The 21,763-nt window shown below is 44.2% G+C and overlaps 1 protein-coding gene across 1 annotated transcript; it reads right to left on the reverse strand.

The window, feature by feature from the left end:
* Positions 1-1,247: 1,247 nt before the first annotated feature.
* SVOP (SV2 related protein homolog (rat)) lies at positions 1,248-21,693 on the reverse strand. Its single transcript, XM_010149820.1, has 16 exons — positions 21,659-21,693; positions 18,438-18,598; positions 16,808-16,893; positions 15,942-16,040; positions 14,025-14,096; positions 13,676-13,800; positions 11,079-11,142; positions 9,673-9,798; positions 8,549-8,677; positions 7,161-7,234; positions 6,782-6,858; positions 5,578-5,685; positions 4,395-4,506; positions 3,040-3,121; positions 2,719-2,808; positions 1,248-2,015 (listed from the first exon to the last, which is right to left on the reverse strand). The coding sequence occupies exons 1-16, from the start codon at positions 21,691-21,693 to the stop codon at positions 1,809-1,811; spliced, it is 1,647 nt and encodes a 548-aa protein (XP_010148122.1). The 3' UTR covers positions 1,248-1,808.
* Between the last annotated feature and the right edge of the window lie 70 nt (positions 21,694-21,763).

The raw sequence follows: 21,763 nt of genomic DNA on the forward strand, positions 1-21,763 counted from the left end.
ACCGCGTCGGGAATGTCGCCGCAGCCGCCCCCGTCAGCGGTGAGTGAATGCTGCCTTGCCAAACCTTAACTGAGCAGAAGGTACCCACACACAGAATATCAATAACCTCTTTGGCCTTTTTTTTTTTTAATTAGTCTGAGTGTCCTCAGTTTCCTTAAGGAATTATCCACTTCTGATTTTCCTTCAGTGCTACAAAGTCAGTCTGACACGCCTCGGAGCGCTAAGACCCTGCAGGGAAAGCTGAACCCCAGCTGCGTTCCTTTGTATTGCACCCAAACAGACTCAGTGACCTGCTCTTGCCCCACAGGAAAGGGGCCTGGTTCCCAGAATACCTAAAATACTCTACCGTGCAAAAGTTTGTTGCGCACTCACCTATGTTGACATGAGACAACCGACCGCACAGACTACAAAAACGTATTGCTTCCCACAGCCCCGCGATTAGCGCTGAGCCCATCTCACTTACATTTGGTTGTGTGTTCCGCAGTCTGGAATCCTGAAAAACGGAGACACGGGCGAGTCGTGTCTCAGCTTCCTTCCGCATTTCCTGGCTGCACATCCACAGACTCTGAAACCTGACTTCCTGCATAGTGACGGATTCCTGACAAACAAGACAAACTCACCCTCACCTGAATTACATCCTCTGACAAGAGCAGAATCGTCAGCCTCGAGGACCGACATCTGAAGGCGTGAAGTTCCTCGCCGAAGGAGGATTGCAGTTCGGCTCTTCCCGTGGTTTTTGTCCGTTTACGACACGCCGCCAGCTACATTCCTTGGTCACCAGCTCGACGTCGCAGTCAGCGTACAATCAGCAGCTATCGAAAAGTTCTGCCCAGCTGTCAGGAGGCCAGCTTCTGCCGGGAGACCCCGGCTCCAGCCGGAGCCACACGCAGCTCTTCGCACCCAGCCACTCTTACCAAAGGTTTTGGCTACACCGCCGCGAGAACACGCTTAGGGAAATCGAGCAGAAACATACCTGGACCCATGCAGAAAACCACAGCGTGCATCTCCACACACAACGAGACAGCGGTACAGCTGAAGCAGTCTTCACCAAGCAACAGACAGAGTGCTCAAGGATTCTGGCAATGTTAGAAACGTCAAATTCTGCTCCAAACCGTGAGGATTTACAGTTCTTATAAAAGATTCCATCTCTGCAACAAATACCGCTCCTCACTGACACGAACTACCCGCCTTGGATGGGAGAAACATTCAGGAAATCAGCTCCAAGCAATCAGTGCCTGTTAATTCCCAAGGAACAGAACCCGTAAGCAAGGGAACTAGAAAGCATTCCTTGATTTGCAGTTATCACAATCTGTTGTTGTTGTGGATGGCTAAAAAGTGCAAGGCAGGCATCTAATTCATAAAACCTACTCTGTAGTGTATGGAATCCACCGTGTGTTATGCCAGGTACACAATAAATGTTAATCTTTTGTTTTTTAGGCATCAAGAGTACATTATTTTAATTACAGCTTATACTGAGTTGCGTTCAGTTAGCTATTTGCTTGACACGGGACATTTTAAGCTGAATAGCTGACCATGCAAGCACAACAGACTTAAGGAAAAACCCTTCCTGCTAAACCTCAAACCACATCTGGATCAAACGCCTCTCCATACAGAAGTAAAGTTTTTATGAGTGTGAGCAAAGAGCAGCAGAGACACAATTTGCTTAGGTTCAACCCAAAAGGTCCTGCAGTTTGACACATGACATTGGCAGTGACAGTATGGTCAGCTTTCTATGCTTCAGGGTTGGGTTTTTTGTGAAAGAGATCTTGCTCGTATCATTCATTCACTCAGCAGGTTTTCATGTCCCGTCATTCCTGTGATCCGGAATTTGACCTGGTGACCCCTGGGGAATGAGATCCTCTCCCAACCATCTCCTGTCCCCATTCTCTGTGGCTGGACTCCTGCAAGCCACGACCTTTTGTTTCAATGGGCAAGAAGCAGGAAGCCACAGCGGCCAGCAGGCAGCATCCACTGTAAACCACCAGCGTTAAATAGACTGAAGATTCCAACATCACCTGCAGAAAAGAGGCAGAAAATACCAAATAGCATCCCTGAGCTTAGTATTTGTATTTCCTTCTGTGATAATGTAGTAGCAGAAATTTTAATGACAGTATCAGAAGAAATGTGTAGCAGGCACTGCTGCATACTTTTTCCTCAGCGATGACACACAGCTATTAAACACTGACAGAACAGTCTGGAGTACACGTGCCACAAGGTGCTGCTGCCCTTAAGTATTTGGCAGGACTTAAGCAAAGCACAAGCTTTGTACCCTCTGCAGAGCCACTGCTTCTGACCCAGCCTTTCGAGTCCCGTCCCTGCGGAGCCTGGCTCCTCCAACCTCCCTGGCTAGCCCTTTCCACATGCCCTTAAGGTTTGTATCCTCCAGGACCTCAGCCTGGGATCTCAAGAGAAAGGTGGCATTGCACCACGCACAGAAACTCCCTGCCTCTCACAAATCCCATTTCCAGGTGGTGGCTTCCAAGGTGCCCTTACATCCAGCCAGCAGCCTGCTTCTTGGTTACTCATGCCCCCATCACATGGGCCTCTGGAGCAAGAGGTAAATTCAGAGATGAACCTCAACCCTCCTCAAGGAACAGGCAACAACCACCCTCCTTCAACACATCACACACCGATGGACCTTGGTCTGGCCCTTACAGCAGAAACACAGCTTCTCCATCACCTTCCCGTGCTTCAGGGTCAGGAGGAGAAGGGTTTTACCTGTGCAATGAATGGGGTTATGAGGGCTCCCACTCGGGCCATTCCACTGCAGGATCCCAGGCCCAAAGCACGTGTGGCTGTTGGATAAACCTGTGAACAAAGCATCAGCCCGTTAATCCTAGAGGGAAGTTCTATTCCCTGCAGTCTCCTAAACCCATGGAAAGTAATAAGCGGTACTACAGCAAGTACTGTTAGACAACGACAATGAGATCATCAACTCATATCTGGGGTAAGTTCCATTGCGAAGAGGTCATCAAAATTACTTTCCCACCATGTTTTCACTTCCCTTAAACGTTCACATTACAAAAACAACCTCCTTACCTCAGGAGTGTAAACATAAGCAGCCTGAAATCCTCCTGAAATAAAAGCTCTTGCAATGAAGAGCAGCACAGTAAGAACATTTCTGTGAGAATAAAAAGGAGAGCAGTGTTTGGGATTGTTCTGTACAATCTGTTTGTTTAACTTGGAGGCAAGTGCAATAAAAATCCTAAAGCATTAGAACGATTTCTTTTGTGTTTTTTTTTAATGAACCCTTTGTATTTTTTCTGGACCTTTAGTATAACAATGTTGCCAAACAATCTGCATTCCCACAATCACATCAGTTTGCTAAGTGTATTCTTTCCAACTGACAGCTGTGGCCTGTTGAAATCAGCAGCAGATGCCTAAACTTATCTAAATAAGAAAAATATATTCCACGTTATGAATGGTGCTAACAAAAAAATGGCACACACGAGAAGTAAATGAGAGTGTAGCTTTCCTTTTTAAGACACAAACCTACCTACCACCTGGATGCTTCAACTTTGCAAGGTTTCTTATGATGAGATTTCTGTACTATACGGTTTTGTACAGTGTCTGCAAAGGTTTAAACTCAGGGAGCTCTCCTCTGGCTGTTAGGTCATTTCCTTGCTCACCAGCCCCGAGATACAGACACTGCCGCATGCCGGTGGCATGAAGGCCAGATGCAGCCCGTGGCAGACTCTCAAAGCTCAGATGGAAAGTTGGTAGCATTAAGAACCAAGGGCAGAGCTGCCAACTGACTTGTTCTTTGAAAAATCTGCATGAAGGATAGATACTGAACAATACAAAAATGGGAACCCAAAAAAAGTTGGGCCCCATGTATCTGCAATGCCAGCGTCAAGCTCCACCAGCCACACTGCACACAACTTGGAGGTTGTGCCCTCTGTGTCTGTTGCTTCTCACATAATTGTGCCACAGCACCCAGACCACCGAGAGCCCACGACAAGCAAAGCAGTCGGAGCAGCTGACTGGGAGGCAGAGGCTGGGCTTGGTTGGGAAGCTCTGTCCTGGTACAGTCAGCCTGGGAACACATCGGTAACAGGTGGCAGAGAGCAGTACATGAACCAGCTAGCAAGGCTCATGACATCAGATCTGATTTTAAAATTCCCCTATGGCTACCTCCTACTCAGACATAAGCTCTCATTTTCCCCTTTGGATTGTTCTCTCCACAAGATTATAGTGAAGGATTTCTCCTCTCCTGCTTCTTTTTGTTTCCTCCCAAACTCTGGTGAGAAAACCCAACACCATCCTTACTTCTTTCCCCCGCTGAGCATAACCATCTCATGGCTTTTCAAACCACCAATTCCTGTTCTTCTGCCATAATCAAGAGAGAACGCAGATGAATCAGATATACCAGCTGTTCACTGTGTTTTACTTACCTTCCAACACAGAGAAACAGCAGAAGGCTGCAAAAGGAGAAGACAAAAAAGGACAGGGCCATGGTTTTCTTGCGGCCTATCCGGTCAATAATCCATAGTGTTACTAACACACCTGTAGAAGAGACAAGTGGACTGTTGAGAATTGAGCAAAGGTGGAGGTTGCAGCTGTTGGCTTTTAACATGGGCTGGGTTAGTTAGATTTGAGATTTTGTTGTCTCTTTCTTTAAAATACTTTGCTGGCAGAAGCATCGGGCAGGGGTGTGGAATGGATTGCCCAGCCGTTGGTGCCACATGGCAACAGAAGCCCTGTCCCAGCTGGTGAGTCTCGCTCCATGTCCACAGCCCTGCTGGCCCACACACTCAGGGGCTACACGCTGACGTAGGAGTGAGCAATCCTCTCTGACATCTGTTAACCACTGATTATTGCTGTGGTTACCAACGTGAATGCTAAAAATGCCTGCCTTATGTCTCATTGGAACCTCTTCCGTTACACAGGGCAGTCCTCCCATCAGCGGGGACTACGCATATTTACCAGACTTACTACTTTTCACCTATTACAGGGCTGCTTTTTGAGCATTTGTCCCTAAAATGATAATTGAGAACAGTGAAAGTAACTGCTCAGTATTAATCTGTTGGAAATAATACTACGAGTCAGTGGTCAAGTTATCTCCTATATCTGAAGAAACAATGGCTATCACATACTATCTTTCTCGTCCTGTCAAACTGTTCCTTGAAATCCACCCTAAGTGAGTGAAAATCATGACTGAGGCTGGACACAGAGCTCAGAGCAGGCTTTCCATTGATTCACTATACCCACGATCCTTTTCAAATACTTCTGGAAAGTCATTTATGGATAAAAGTTCAAGTGCTTCTGCCCCTTTGACTTAATTATTACTCTTCCTCTGAATGCCTAATGCGCTACTTGGATAGAATCCACGGTCAGGTGGACAATTATAGCTTCACAAAGCAATTACTAGTGATTTTATCTGTAGTGATCACATGGGCAGTGAAGCGAGCTACAGCCACTGTGTGCACTGCATACATCAAGCAGGCCAAGGAAGGAGCTCCAGCGCTGTGGGAAATACATTGGCATTGGCCCGGACAGAAATGCCCGTTTCATTGCCCATCCCAATCCCACTGAGCCACCGGCAGGGAAGAACCGATGCTTCTTACCACCGCTTACCAGGGAATTCTGACAGGGTTGTCCAGAGCAGATCAGTGTAGTCTTCCTCTGTCAGGTACTCACAGGTCAGGCTGCATTTTGCTTTAACCTCTTTCCTTCTACTGGATACTGTGGGAGGAAAAAGGAAAAAAACCATACATAATATATATAAAGTAAGCTCTCCTCTGCTTGCCTTCCGTTGCTCCTGCTATGTCTGTATCACTCTGACTGCCGAAGCTGACAGAAGGGATGTCTGAAAAGACCCTGCTGCACAGCAGGTATGTTCTGCCTGGAAGATTCAGCTGCAACTGAGCTGTTTATAATCCTATTTGTGGGAGGATGTCTTACCGCTGCAACCCTCACAATCAGAACGAAAACTCACACTTCCTTATCCACCGTACAGGTTTAGTTCTTCTTCAGTCCAGGGCTCACGACAGCGAGCAGAACCAACATCAATAATTCAGTTTCTCCCTACCTCAGTTGGGATACTAACATTGAATCTATCCTTTGAGAAGACTGAATAACACTGTGCCTTTGTGAAAACAAGTATTTCTAAAGGATGCCTGCTCCTTTGGGTATGCTGACCAGAGTCAGACCTCTCAAACAGCTACTGCACTGGTGTATAAGCTTGGGGTCTGTGCCTTCTCTCAATACTACCCATCCTCTGTCTGTAATTTTCCAGCTATCAGACAGTTTTCACTAATTACAAGTGTTCTGAATACAATCTTGCCTCCCCTTGGGAATCAAACCTTTCAAGCCTCTTCTTAATGCAGCCAAAGCACTTTTTAACACAAAAATCTGCAACAAAAAGGGCAATGGCTTCTCACCATTATCTTTTTTTCTCAGCAGGTCTTCACAACTTGAGAACCTGGGAGCAGCAGCAGTTCTCTCTCAGAACTAATTAGGTCTGTCACATCTGGAAATTTACATTTATTCAATCACTTTTTCCTCAAGCAGAAGAGATACTTTTTCTAACAGGTCTCCCTTGAAGGTTGTCTTGCTGTTCTACATTTTGGGCTCACAGGCGCTGCAGGACCTCTCTGCATTGTGCAGGAGATGAGAAACAATCTATCAAAAATGTTTAAACTAAATTACCCTTTAAGTGGATGCCTTAAAATTCATCCTGGCAGCCACAGTCCTATCCAAACTAAACAGCAGAAGGTGATCTAATAAAAGCACCATGTAACAGGGTATATTTAAAGAGAAAAGATGGAACGGTACTCACTGCTGCAGACATCTCCTGCTTGGAAGAACTCTGTAGTTAATAAAACTAACCCATAATATGAAAAAGCATTGGAAAACCTGCAAGGAAGAAAATGAGAGAGGAAGTGTCAGCTGGTCAAACCTACAGTAAACAACATGAATCCAAACTGAACCTGCTGTGTGAGGACTCCCACTAAGTGCTACCTCAAAGCTATTTCCTACCAACATTTAGAAAATGAAAGGGCAATTAGATTGAGAATGCTAGTGATTGGGTGGTTTAATAAATTACAAATCAATACAGGTGGGTTGGGTTTGGGTTTTTTTTTTTTTTGAGGAGGAGGAAATTGCTGTATTTTAGTGATACTGTAAAATACCTCCATTAAAAACCATTTTTCTCTTACCATATAAACCAGAGTAACAATGTGGTCCATCTAAAATGGGGTGTAAAAAGGTCCCTCATTTTTCCTCGGTCTTCCTGTCGAAAAGAAGCAGAAGTCAGTCGATCAGGGCACTCGCTGGTCCTGGACATGAGGGTGCAGAGCAGCAAGGGGGAATGCAGTGCCCAGTACTGTGTGTGCAGGATATCTCAGGATGAGTTTGGTTTCACCTGAGGGCTCTTCAGTTTCTAAGAGCCACACTGGAGCTGGGATCCAAGTAAAGAATTCCTCTGCCAGGGAATTCCCTAGGAGCATAACGTTATCAAAAGCAGTTCTCGCACAGGGCAAGAATCTGTCGGAGCAAGGTTGGAAAGAGGTAGAGCAGAACTTTTGCCAATCCACAGGCAACATATGATCCATGGGGCCCACAGCCAGCTCCTGTGAATTGGAGCAGCCCCTCGGGGCTTCTGATCTAGGGGAAGGTGCTAAGGAGCTACAAGCAGCCCTCCTGCAAGCAGCCCCCGTTCTAAAACGTGTGGTTCTTACTGCAGAGGGCTCAGCTCATAAACTTGTGGTTAAGGAAAAGTACTTTCCCACCCCACCCTGAAAACAAAACCACCCAAAACTCAGAGAGCGTTCCTGCACAGCCCATCAACATCACCATGACTGAACCAAGCATTTGTGAAACGCACAAGAGCTCAAATCCTCAGATCCAGCCCTTAGGAAATCAAACCTCCACCCCTGGTTAGGAAGATGCCCTCATTACCAACAGGTCCCTGCCTCGCTTTGCAATTCTGCTGCTGTCCAAACCTCCAGGTCTCCCTCTGCTGTCCCTCCTGGCTGGCTAACTGTAACCTCCTCGTTTAGAAACGTCTGCTCGTTGCTCTGTACACGCAGAGCTGCTGTATGTTGACAGGGGTGCTGAAAACCTGGCTACCTGAAGCTGAAGTAAAATAAAAGCCACGGCAATTCAGCTCAGAAGTCCTTCCCAGAAGCAGCGTGAATTACCCCATGCATGAAGACCAAACAGGAGCGTGTAGCTTTCCCACTCTGGAAAATCAGGATTATATTAAAAATGAGGTACAGCTAAAGAGCCAAATTCCATCTTGTCTCATGTGAGTTCTTCAGTAGCCTCAAGGTTTGATTTTCTTTAATAATAGGGTCTTAAGAGTGAGGTTTAATAACATTAAAGCCCACTATAAAGGGCGTTTTACACTTTCGGGATTTTCATGTAAATAAAAATGAGAAACGAACTCTTCCTCGCTGTGATATGACCATCCCTCATTTTTCTATGGCTGGTTGAGACACTGAAATTAAACGTAACGTTGATTATTTGCTTATAAAAATACATATGTATGTAGCACAGTCTCATTGTATCCCACGTTGTTAATGTGCCTGTTACCTGTACATACCTGTCTGGAAATGATTAATTTTCCCAAAGGCATTGGAGCGCCATTCTCCGTCGCTATCCTCTTTAAAGTGGCAATTGCTTTTTCTTGATTTCCAGATAAGACATCATACCTGGCACTTTCTGGCAGCCACTAGGAGAGGAAAGCAGAGCACATGCACAACGGTGTCAAAAACCCAGCGATAAACAAACGGGGTGTTGCTTTTGGGGCTTACAGTGGGAAGACGGCAGTGAGTCCGGCAGACTACTCGCATAAGGAAGGATGGCAGAGCTAATCTTTAAGAGCTGAGAGAACCATCGTTCTGCCACACCTCAAACTCCACGTTAGGCTTTAAGAAACTGCAAAACCCCACTTTCACCAGCAAGGCAGAACTCCAGTCTGGAATCTTTGCCTTCTGTACATTAGGCGTTTTTGCAGGTTCTTAACATTATTCAAAGCACGCAGGGCAGATAACAAGGTGCTCCAGGCATTCCAAAATCTGCAATGTTAAGCTCTGTTTATCAAGCATGTTAGCTCCTGTATAACTGGAGGTATTCCTGAAAAACAATGACAGTGAGGAAGGAATAATAAGAGCTGCTAAACAACCTGGCAAGGACATACATCCCTGAGAAGACTGAGTGACAAACACACTGCTTTATAGTGCACGGAAGCTCAGGTTTAACTCATATACATCTTATTTTAGGATCTGACCTGCACTGTGCAGATTCTACCCCTGATTTGGGTAGATTTTTTAAGTGGTCAGGAATTATAAAAGTCATGATTTTGCCAAAATAATTTAAAAATATAAAGAGCAATCAGGGAAATAGCAACATCTTTTAATAAAATGCTGATTCCACTGAGCTCAGCTGAAACAAGTCATTAAATTTTGAGAGCTTTCCAGGCCTGATTTGGTTTCCCAAAATTCCAGCCCACCATTGTCCTCCAGCAATTACAGTCACATAAACACAGCCCTCAGTGGAATGTTTTTACTAGCACCCTGTTGAAACAACAGCATTTTTGTCATTATTTCAAAGACACCACCAACAGAGAGCTCAAAACCGCCCCGTTTTCCTTCAGTCAGGTTACAGAAGCAGGTAGAGAAGGGGCAGATTGATGGAACATGCATTAATCTTTGAAAGAATACCTACAAAACATAGGACAGCGAAGAGCAAAAGTGGGAGGGCAGAAAGAATGAGAAGCCACCGCCAGCCAAGAGTGGGCATCACCAACACTGCTAGAAGGACTTCAAACACAGTCCCAATGGCCCAAAAGACCTGCCAAAGGGAAAAGAAACAGTCACAAATGAAAACAAGAGTGCTCTTGAGGCCTCCTCCTTTGTAACATTACCAGATGTGCTCTCTAGGGACAGCTGGAGAGAGAAATGCCAGAGACATTTCAAATATGCACCACTGTATGGAAATAGAGTCCAGACATTTTAAGGGGATTTGTTTAAATGTTACAGAAGCTAAAATGTTCCGTTTGGAAAACACAGCGTCAACTTTCTCTAGACACTCATGTTTAGCTGTAGGTAGCTTCTCAGAAGGAACAGACCCATCACATGTTATTTCTTAAGCAAAATTACTAAGAATATATCCATCTATGAGTATTATTCCCAGCTACCACCGTGAAATCTATGGAATTTGTTTTTCTTACCAAAACCAAGCTACCAAAGCCACAGAGTTTGGCCTGTAGATGAAAGAAGGAATTGATACCTTCTTAGCAAATAACGGAGCTGGCATCCTCTTGCACACCCTACCCATGCAGGGTTATTCTCCTTTGGATTACGAATCCACTTAGCTCATTATTTAATGCTCCGAATATATTTCTAACCCAGGGTTGCTCAGAGGCAGCCAAACTGTGGCAGAACAAAAGTGACACAGAAAGGAGTAATTCATCTACTGAACTCTCCTTAAGAAAGGTTGATCAGCTGCAGGTAGGCCTAGCCAGCAGTTCCCTCAGAAGACTGGCTGTGCATTGAGAAGCTGCTTCAGTCTGGTGTGGTTTTCCACAAGGATGCTCCTTCTAAACTGTCCGATGCAGACAAGCCGTAGTACTGCTCTCTGACCCTTCAACCATCCATTGAAGGGCTCTGAACTTTGCCTTAAAGTATTTATAGGGAAAAATTCTGCTCTCTGTGACTTTGATCCATTTGGATTGACTACAAGGAGCTGAATTTAGCCCGGCACTTACTGAACAGTCAGTTCTCTGCTATCCATTACTGAGCTGTAGATGAATTTCACCACGGAATTAGGTGACACCCAAATGTCCCCCCTTGTGCTAACAGCAATAACTTACACAGCCCTGGGTGTGAGTTAATTTGCAAAAGGGCAAGTTCAACAAAAAGAGGGGAGTATTACCTAAACACATGATGCTGCTTTTGGGCCTGAGCAAGTTAGTGCTGGGGTGTGGGGGTCACCTCAGCTCCATGCTAGCTTGGACAATCAAGATGCGACTGCAGCTACGTGTGACATTTGTAGACAGTAGGGTTGAAGGGATGGAACCAACAGCAGGATTTGTCCTTCTAGGGACCAGCATGCATAGCTACACTGCTCACCTCTATCAATAAAATGCATTTTGCTCTGGCTTTCATCGGAAGGAATTCAGCATATAAGGTTACCCTGTAAAGAGGGAACATTGAGAAATAACGTCATGTTAGCACACTGAGGAAAATGCCACGTTTAGCGCAAGCAGAGAGGTTCAAACATTTCATCTGCCTTTTGTTAAAATTGCCAAACCCGGCGTGGTAATGCCAAACCCTTCCTAGCCCTCAGAATCAACTTTACATCACAACAAAACCCCTTTAGTCCATCGCTGCAATGGAGGACAAAATTTGCTCTGTTCCTGAGATTCTGTAACCCTGCAGTGGTTCTTTACATGTAGCAGTTCTAGAGGCACACGTTTTCACACCCTGCTCTGGCCTGGGACAGGCATTATGCCTGTTATTTTCAGTGTGGTCCATCAGCATTCAACACAAGCTCTTGCTGGGTAAAGTATTTCTTCAGGGCTTTACAACCAGCTCAGGGAATTTCACATTGGTCTGTGCTGCCAGGTTTCAATTCTCCAAGAGGTGAATACTTCCAAGGTCTGAGCATGTTACTGGTATAAAATCATTTGCATTCTTTTATTGTGGGAATTCAAAAAGAAATCCTCTAACTCTGCAGAGTCTTTGTTTCATGACTGTGCCAAAGAGTAATGGTGCAGCTTCTCTATGAGTATTTCCTGAGGATGAACCAAAGGGCCAGCAGCCAGTCAAGGCTCTCTCGTCTTCTTCAAACACCCTGGTAAGACTTACCATCCTTTGCTGCTACTCTGTTTGCATTCCATTGGCTCATCTTGTTTCTGCCCCTCAACTCCTTAGGCTTTCTTTGATGCTTGTGACAGAACTCCGACTAACTTGACAAACGGTGGATTGATCTCTGAGTAGCTTCCCAGAACCCAATTCATCAGAGTGCAAAGTTGCACACTACATTAAATTGGAGATTAAGAGAAGGAAGTAAAATCACACATCATGAAATGTAGAGCAGTCCCCTATAAATTCCCAGAGGAAGAATTCCCAGAGGATGCCACAGCTTCTGAGGTGCACCTGCTACATACGTATAGCTAGAGGGATAATCTGGTATAGTCACTTAATTTATATTGCTCGTTGCTTTCTTTTTAATAGCACCTTTCTTAAAGATCTCTCTCTCTTACCTATGACAGAATACAATACTGTCATTATAAAGATACTCATGTCATTCAGCCACTCGGATCCAAAGCTATGGATATTAGAAAGGAGCTACTTTCCCTTCTTCATACTTATTTACTCCTCTGTCAAAGGAATCACTATGGCAGTTAGAACAAGGAACAGACTCAGCAGCAATGGAATCCACTCTGAGTTCTGTAACGGGCTCTTCTTTGTCTCTCATCAGGTCACGCAGCCTTCGTGCTTTACCTGCCCTCTGTAAAACGGCACTGGCTGAGCTGTGGCTGTTCCGCTGGGGCTCCGGGCAACACCATGAATATGTGTCTGCAGTACGAGGCATTACTAACTTCGATGATTTGCCTTTGTTGTTCTGCCTCATTCCAGTTGTGCTCAGCTGGAACTGCACGGCAGAAACCGCCTCACCATCAGTCAATACACAGCAGGGTAAGGACTTCCCTATTTTACATACACATTAGGCTTCTGTGCGGCTTCTGAAGGTGGGCAGGAGAGCAGCAAAAGAAAATTAATAACGCTGTGATGTTTTATCTCAGCTCTGAATCTTTTATCTGGGAATGGCAATAGCAAAGACAGGATATTGACTTGCCTTATGAAGAAGTCTGGGAGCCATCAATCAAAGTTAGACTATGATTACTCCAAAATAGCACCTCCATGGGGCAAAATATCAATTATTAATGAGGATAAAAGACTGCAGAGACAGAGAATGACTATACTCTTCCATTTACATTTATAATTAAAAGCCCAGAGCAGAGTCACTTATTCCAGGTGGAAAATGTAGAGATCCTCCTCTTCAGTGAATGGAATGACACAGTAATAGAGAAATATCTTCATGCTACCTTCTTATTAGAAACGTGTCTGAGCCATCAAGCTATCTTCAGCACTCCAGGTTTGGGATGTGTGGTTTTGGAATTCCAACTCAGGTTCAGACATGAAAATTCAGGCTCCGGTTGAACAATAATCTGCAGTTTTACAAACGCCGTGAATCAGGCCTCCTCTCTACCTCCAAATGCCAGCGTTCAGGTCACAACCCATCATCTTGCAACAGGACCAGGTCATCCCTGACAGACTCCGCCAAGGCAACCTAGTGATGTTGAGGCACAGCTACAAAATACTGCCTGGTGTGTTTTGCCCACTTCTAGGTGGGCTCTTTGGGGCTCTCATTTTCACCACGGTTCACCTGAGGGAATGAGAGACGCTTAAAAGGACTTAAGGCATGTCACATATTACATTTAGGTACCCAGCTTGTTCACACAGGAATCATTATAAATCTGATTCACCTCAGTGATGTATTAGAGACCTTCAAAGCCTTCTCAGAGTGTAATATATTAGATCCAAAATAGAGAAAAATGGGTTTGGGACAACTGAGCAGAGGCATGTCTTCAATTTGAAATAAGCACTTCTCAAAAAATAAATAGAAAAGAGAAAGTTTGAACTTGTGAATATTTACTTACGACTGAGGCACTCCTCCAATCCCAAAGCCCACCAGGCCCCTCAGCACCAAGATCCAGCTATACACTGGTGCAAAACCACTGAGGATCCCATAGTAGAGCGTCCATAACACACTGATCTTTAGGCCCTGTATTTAACAAACAAGCACGAGGAAAAAAAGTCTCTGCTGTAACACAAATTAACAAAACGTAAAGCAGAGCTTCAAACTCTTTTTATTTCATGGGAGGTCAACACTGGTTCTGCTTAATTCTGCTTCATACGTGCGGGCTATGACATCTGTGCACATCATGCACTGAAACATCCACACTGTAGAAATATTAGGATATATTCTAGTAGGAGCTGAAGACTTACTGTTTTCCTCCCATACTGGTCTGAAATGTTTCCCCAGAGGGTAGAGCTGGACATCATTCCCACAAACACAACCTGTGAAACACCAGAACAAAATCTTCCTCTTAACAAGACAAGTGAAAATTTCCACATGATAGCAGAGAAAACAGAACTTTGCAGTGAAACTAGAAAATTTCAGCTCTAACAATAGAGCAAAATGTCCAGGTGTTCTGGGTTTAGTTCTTTTGCAGCAAAGACTATTGAAGATAGTTATTCATATAGTGGGATTTTTCAAAAGTCACTCAGCCTTAGCCTGACTTCACTTCCCTTGACCTGAAAGGGAATTTGCTATTGCCCAGGAACTGGGATGAGTGTCAGCAGACTGTTCAAGCCAAGGTCTCCCAGCTTCTCCACTGGTGGGCTCATTTTCAGCAGTTGCCTTGCTTTTGTTGAGGTCAGGAATCTAAACATAACATACACCACCCAAAGCTCTGCCAGGCTAGTTGTCATCACCTCGCCCTGCTCTTACCTGTTAATTTGTGAACTACTGAATTAGACAACACTGAATATTTTTGAGCTTTTGATAAATGGAAGAAAATGAATTGTAAGAAATGACTGGAGCACACAGCTTGATGCTAAATGGAAATCAATGTCTTGTCTCTGAGTTGGCTTTTTTTTTTTTTCCTGAAAGGTTTTCATAACCCACAAATTAATCTTTCATCCGCTTCACAGCAAGGCCCCACTGAGAGTTTCACAGGCACTACTGAGGGGACAGGCAAGTGGAGACAGGAGAAGCGCCTGGGTTGGAGAGGGGAAACAACAAAGCATCCCTCGTGTCAGCTTTACAACCGAAAGATCCATCCAGTGACACACCAGTCTGACATCAGGATGTGCACTCTGGTATTACACACATTGTGAGCCCAGCCCTGGAAGCTGCTGAGTTCTCCAGCTCCAATAAACACACCAGTGAGCGAATACATTGCACCATTTTCAGAGCTGACACTAAAAAGTATGGTTTATTCTGCAGATGGAGAGAGAAAGGAAATCGTGCTCAGTGAAAGTAATGGCAAAACCCAAGCGTGTTTCCCTCATCAGCACATTAAAACCATAGGAATTTTGTCTGGGAAGGAAATGCACACTGAAGAAGTAAGTGGGGTAAGAGACAAAGCTGCTGTCTCATGTCCACGGAGCCCTTCCCCTGATTTCACACACCAAGAATAGCTGAGCTGAAAGAAGGAGCCAGACCCTCCTTCAGATGGGCTGGCTGCATTCAGGTGTGGGAAAGGGCATGATCTCAGCGGATTTAAGTCTACTGAGCATTTTGACCAACTTACACAATGACACAAACGGCATCAAAAGCTAAAGGAAAGAGAAATGCAGGAGGTAAAGTGCATGCCATACAACAGTGGCTGAGAAAGGTCCCCAAACTAGTTTTCATATCAATAAACGCACCACATGTTTCCAGCATCATAGCACCATGCGTAGAGGTGGTATTGCAAGAGCTCTGCTTGCTAAGATTACTGGATGATCCACCTCAAAACGTGGTTGCTTGCTCTCTCTCATGGCCCCCAGTCTATGTATAAGTGAGCTTAAATGTGGTGAAAGAGAAAGATTTTCAAGAAAGACAGGAAAAATTTACCAATCGTTTTTTTTTCAATCAATCAAATGGTTTGAATTTTAGGATGAGCCTGAGCCAATTCACATATTTTCCTGGAAATTACATGAAACTCTGAACCGGAAACTTGCAAATTTCCTCAGTTCTCACTGAGTTTCATTTCTTCAAGCTCTGGCTTTTAAAACAGACTCCTATAATCTTCCGAGCCAAAGGCAATCTGCAAAGCCCTGGAATAGACTTAACTTTGGGATATAAAGCATAAAGTCTGAATAACAATGAGTGGAAAAACCTTACAGAGTACAGGAGCTGTCAGTTATTTTTCCTACCGATGTGAGCAATGCAACCTGCCAGCTTGGTAATCGCCACTCACAATGAAGCTGAGGAGCTAGGATACTTAAAATCATCATTTCCATAGCATCTGCCATCTAGAAGGATAAAAAAAGAAACAAAAATAAATAACTGCCCATTACAGGGATGAACTTTCAGCTCCTTTACAAACAGATTCAGTCAGAACAGATTATTAGTTTATAACTTACTCCCTTATACACCACTTCTGGATTTGTATCAAATATATTGATAGATATCTGTAGACAAAGTTCCACTACAGACTTAGGATCTGAACCATGGCAGATTGTTTGCATAGACAACAGCTAGCAAATAGAGGATCCAGATATCATTACCCATAAATATACACAGTAGATGCAACATACAGTGCTTCAAAAATAGCAGAAAAGTGAAAACAAAGCCTCTCTTTCTGTTCTTGATATCAAGGTTAAAACTACAAGTGTGGGGTGGTTGTGCACCTGAAACTGAGATTACAATATTACTGACTAATAGTGAAAACAGAGATTGTAGCTAATGGGATGAATGTGGTAAAATCACTGCCTGAAGGATGTGATCTGCTTCTGTAGGGATATCCTAGTACCCTTTCCATCTAAAACAAGCGCGTGAACTGATCAAACCCTGATTCTTCAATCCCTCATTTATAAGAACTTCAGAGACAGAGAAATCAATCGGTTATTCATCACCCCCACATAACAAGCCCGAGTCCAGCTTGATATTAAAAGTCCTTCTTTATTGTGCAGTTATCTGTTTGGAGACTTTTTGTCTACCGAGAAAGGCTACATGATTTGAAATCACTGGGATTCTCTAACTGACCATCATGCAATTGACCTTGATAACAATTACTTGCCCATGCTAATCCAGTAATAACAGACAGCTTCCACTGGAACTTCCCAAATCCAATGGCTTCCACCGCATCTTCCACCATGAAAGTATCTAGAAAGAAAACAATTCTAGTGCAGAAGTGTATTCCTTCCCTAGTAAAAGCCATCCCTTGAGACAGAATTGTCTGAGAATGTCCTTACTTATTAACTGGGTAATCTACTGAGATTTAAAACATGTAACAGAAAGCTGCTTCTACAGTTCCTACTCAGGAAAATCTCTGTGTTCTTCAGGAATTGTGCTAAAGACAAAATAACCCTACATATTCCTAGAATATTTTGTTCACATAGAAGTAAATCAGCATAGCACCGATGACTCCTGCCTATTACTCCTGGGAATGACTCCATCAGCCACTGAATTGCAGCTTCCTCTGGTGACAAGTGTGAGAGCTGTTCAACAGCACACAGCCACACCGTGCAAGAGATGGAAAGCGCAGAAGAATATTGCATGGAGAGTCCAACTGTAATTATTTGAATCCAGAATTTGTCCAAGACACACCTTTAAACACGGTTTTGTTTAAAATACTGGTGGTTCTTGCTTCCCACACATTGTCATAACCTCCTAATACTGTTCTAGCTGCGGAAGCTGAGATATTTCAATTTCCTTTGCTCAAGTGCAAATGGAAGAAGACAACAAAAACACATTTCAATATTCGAGTTGTAAAACTCCATTTAAGTCTCAAAGTTTTAACACTTCCAGCAGTTTAAAAAGTACCTTTGCCACAGAAAATGTTTATCTAGCAGAGAGTCGGACATCCTCAGAAAGCAAAAGAAAAAACACAAACCAAAAGGAAATCAAACAAAATCTAACTGATAAAACAAAGCAGAGACGTTGTAAGACCTCAGTTTGTGACTTCAACTCAGGCATTTGATGTGATGGCGCTGAAGCTCAGCGTATTGGGTCGTTGCACCACTTGCACTTTTTTGGGCGATGTGCCATCTGAAATTCTACATGTATTTGCAGGCACTGATGCACTGAGACACTCACTGAGCTCACTCCACGGTATTCTGGCTCTGTATTGCATCAATATGTTAATAAATAAGTCCCTGGGAAAACAAATCATCCTACAAAATTTTAGTGTGCCTTTTGCTAAGACAAAACCAACACTTCTCATACCCTCGAAACTGGAGTTGCCTTCAGGGCAGCCAGCACTTCTCTGCTAGGCAGAAAGCAAAGGCTGGGATGTACGTACATTCTGTCCCTCTTGTCCTGCAGGCAGGTAGGAGGCAGGAACACTGCAGATGCTTCATGCTCAGCCTTGAAGGTGAGCCACACGTAACTGCTCCAGCAAACTTGGCAATGTTTTAGGAGCGTTAAAGGAGACGAAGTCAAACCTCCATATGAAATAGGTGGTGACAATTGGATACACAAGGTCTATCACTGGTGTTATGAAAACAAACATATAGAGCATCCCTCAGAGAACAAGGTAGCTAAATCCTGATTTTCAGGTGTAAGGTAACTTGCCTGTGTTACTGTTTCCTTCTTTTATCTGGGGTTCTTTCACTTCTCTAAACCAAACGCATTCAGCCTGGTTGCAACAAGACTGAAATGAAGAGGCCATGCCTCTCTCCTTACAGGAAAACAAGAAACCTACTCACCATCAGTCGGGTTGGCAAATTCTTTTGGCACTGCAGCTCCATCCTCTAGCTCAATAGGCTCTAGCTCTGTCCGAACACCCTCAATCTGAATTTCATGTTCTCCTGAAATGGCATCCTCATCTGACCTCGAACTTTCCCCAGTGCGGCGAAACTTGACCACCCTGAGAATACAGAAACACGGATTAATACTTTGGTGGGACTTTTCCAGGTCAAAGCTGTGTTTGGTTGGTCTTGAAGCCCTGTTTGGTCGAATAGCAGCCAGGTTTCCCCCCACCTCCCTGTCTCTGTTTCCCATTCACTGAGAATGCTGTGGTTTTTGTTTGTATCTGCTTTTAGATACAATATCCTGCTGGTTGCTACTGGCCTTTGTTACAGTGAAGTGGGATTCATAAGATAATTCAGTGGATTGACTGATTTTTTTTGCCATTAAGGTGATGATTGTGACTTTACGATTGCTGTCATCTCTTGTCTTAAACTGAAGTATTAAATATTACGTAATTAATGAAACACCTGCATTTTAAGAAACTATTTGATTTCCAATACTTGGTTCACCTGGGCATTTTTTGCTAATGAGGTGGGACAGAATAAGAAAGTGAATTAACAGATACTTCTTTTTTCATTAAGTTCAAGTCAAGACTGAGGAGTGTACCTGCCTGCCAGTTGTAGCCCTGGCAGATGAGATGATGGTTGTCACGAGTGTCATGCTCACAACTGTCTGCATTTTATATAATTTCTGGCACTAGCTGAGAGATAACTGTCTCATCCCTGCGTTGAGGCCACAGGGAGAATAAGAAAACTAAACATTGCTAAATCAACACCACCTTCATGTCGTGGTTGGAGTGACTTTGTGCAACGCTCCATGCGTATAGTGACAAGTCTCCTGTGACCAGAGATTTTGAAACAGATCTACCATATTCCATGTGACAGGTTCCCCAAGCCACCTTCACTTTACCTGCAACATCAGTGTAACTTTTTCACCTTGGCAACTGACAATTTCTTGGACTTCATAGCTTTTTGGAAACAGATTAAATTAGTCTTGCTACAACCTCTTCTGGCTTCCAATACGTCAACATTTGAATTCTACAATAAAGATCAGCAGAGAGCCTCTTGAACTTCAGCTTAATCCTCTGGTTTAAGGGTCAGCAGAACTAAACTGTCAGCATCCTTGCCAACTGCAGCTGCAGCAAAGTGACACGCATGTGTGGCATTTCTAAAGGTGATCTGAAAGACTTTTCATACTGGGCAAGACCTCAACTCTTATTTTCTCTTACAAGTGCTGATGACACAATCAATATTTAATATAAGGGCAAAGCGATGGGCAAGCTACAAAACTCCTCTAAGTGGATTTTTAGTCCAAGGGTGGACAAGAGGGTGGAGGAATGAACACATCGGTCACCCATGGGGTTTTTCGGAAAGAGAGGAGTCCTGGCCACGACCAGCCATTCAGTCCAGATTTCACTGTGGTAGAAACATAAAGCAGAGGGATACAAGACATGAATATTTTTCTCTCACAGTTCTGGGACATGTATTATTTCCCTGACCACATCCCATCTGGGGAATTGCACATATTCACTGACGATACTCTGGCAGTAACCTGGAAAGAGCGTGACCATTTTGTGAGGTTATCACTCACCCTTAGAACGGTTCATTTGCAGGCTGTTGAGATGTTTTAGGATTTTGTTTTGTTTTTCAGGTAAACAGGTAAACTTTTTAAAGTAAGACTATTACTGTAACCTCAGCAGTCTTAAAGCCTGGTGCAACGTTCATTGAAGTATATGGACATCTCTTCCCCAGATTCCAGGAGGTCTAAAGTGCCATTACACCACGGGATTAGGACTGGAAATCATTCACATGCCCTACACTGGTAAGTGTTCACTGTCCTAGAAAGCCACAGACAAAAAAAACATGCCAATAAAAACCTTCCTGATGTTACAGAACCTGATCACAAAGCCCCTGTATCACAATATTAAAATATTTTGTGGTATTTGTTGAAGTAGACTTTCAGAACTGACCATTTTGGAGAGGATGGTTCCAGATGCTCCACAATGGGTAGTCTGAGCAGAGAGCTATCGGGCCTCATTCCTCACCACAGGAAATAAAAACCTATGTTTATCACTTAGGAACCTACGACACAAGTTGACGCAAACGAAGAAACAAAACCACACGGTGATATTTACTCTTCCATACTCGCAGAATCCGTCACAGCTGAGACCTCTCAGAGCGCTGCATTTGTGTGCAAGATCTCGCAGCACCGAGTAGGTCTAACGGCACCCACACTGACAGGTTCCTCAGGACATTTTCCTGTGTTTCCTTTTCAGAAACAGAGAAAGACCGGGGGAAATGGCCTAATGAAAGCATGTCTTACTCTTTTGACTGGGAAGCTGAATGCAACTGAACCAAGTATTGGAAAATAAGTGGAGGATGTGTCCATTTTCCCAACTTATTAGAAATGTTATGGGACAGTTTGCTCTGCCATTGATACGAGCTCATTAATATTTAAAACCAACTTCAAGCGTCTATTCCCTGACATGCAGGGTCAATAGGAATATTGTTTCAAGGCACCTGATAATGGAACATTAGGAGCAGTGCACTTGTGTTTGAGGGAAACGTTTTGATTCGTGAAAAGGAAAGGAAATCCTGGCGTTAAAGGCAGCAATGCTTTTACCACCTCTTCGCACAGATCCAGCAACCACATCCCAACGGCAGTTCCTCCCACACCACAGCATCTTCCATCTGCAGCAATGTTTTGCCTCCCCAAAGCACACAGTTCCCGAACATCCGCGACACTCCCTGCACCCCTCTGCCAAGGCGGGTTCTGCTCTGCAGTCAGTTCACGGCCACGACGCAGGAAGCCGGGGAAGGCGCCTTCCCCAGCACAACGTTATTTACAGAGTGAGCCACCTTGCAAATACAATGTTTCCTCTCCAAAAAAAAAATCTTTTGGCACTTGCACGGTTTTATTCCACCCCTACTCATTTCCTCCACCGTCAAGTTCATGCAGAAAAAAAAAAAAAATTGAGTGAATTTATGTAACGAATGGATCCCTGCATGCCCCTGGGATGCTGAACCCAGGCAGCTATACAAGGAAAATGGCCTGCTTCCCGGGGCCTAGGACACTTCCTAGAAATAATTCCCTGTAAAATCCCCGGGATTCACGCCATGCCTGCAGCCCGCCTAGCAGAAACGCTGCGCATCCCCGCTCCCCGGTCGGTGCTACTCACGGCAGCTGCCTGAGCTGGAATAAATCATCCTCCATTGCCGGGCCGCGTCTGGAGCAGCTGCTCTCATCGCTCCCGCATGGCGGGGATGGCCGCGGCGGCAGGCGC

This window comes from Eurypyga helias, unplaced genomic scaffold, assembly GCF_000690775.1.
Source record: "Eurypyga helias isolate BGI_N326 unplaced genomic scaffold, ASM69077v1 Scaffold22164, whole genome shotgun sequence".
Taxonomy (NCBI): Eukaryota; Metazoa; Chordata; class Aves; order Eurypygiformes; family Eurypygidae; genus Eurypyga; species Eurypyga helias.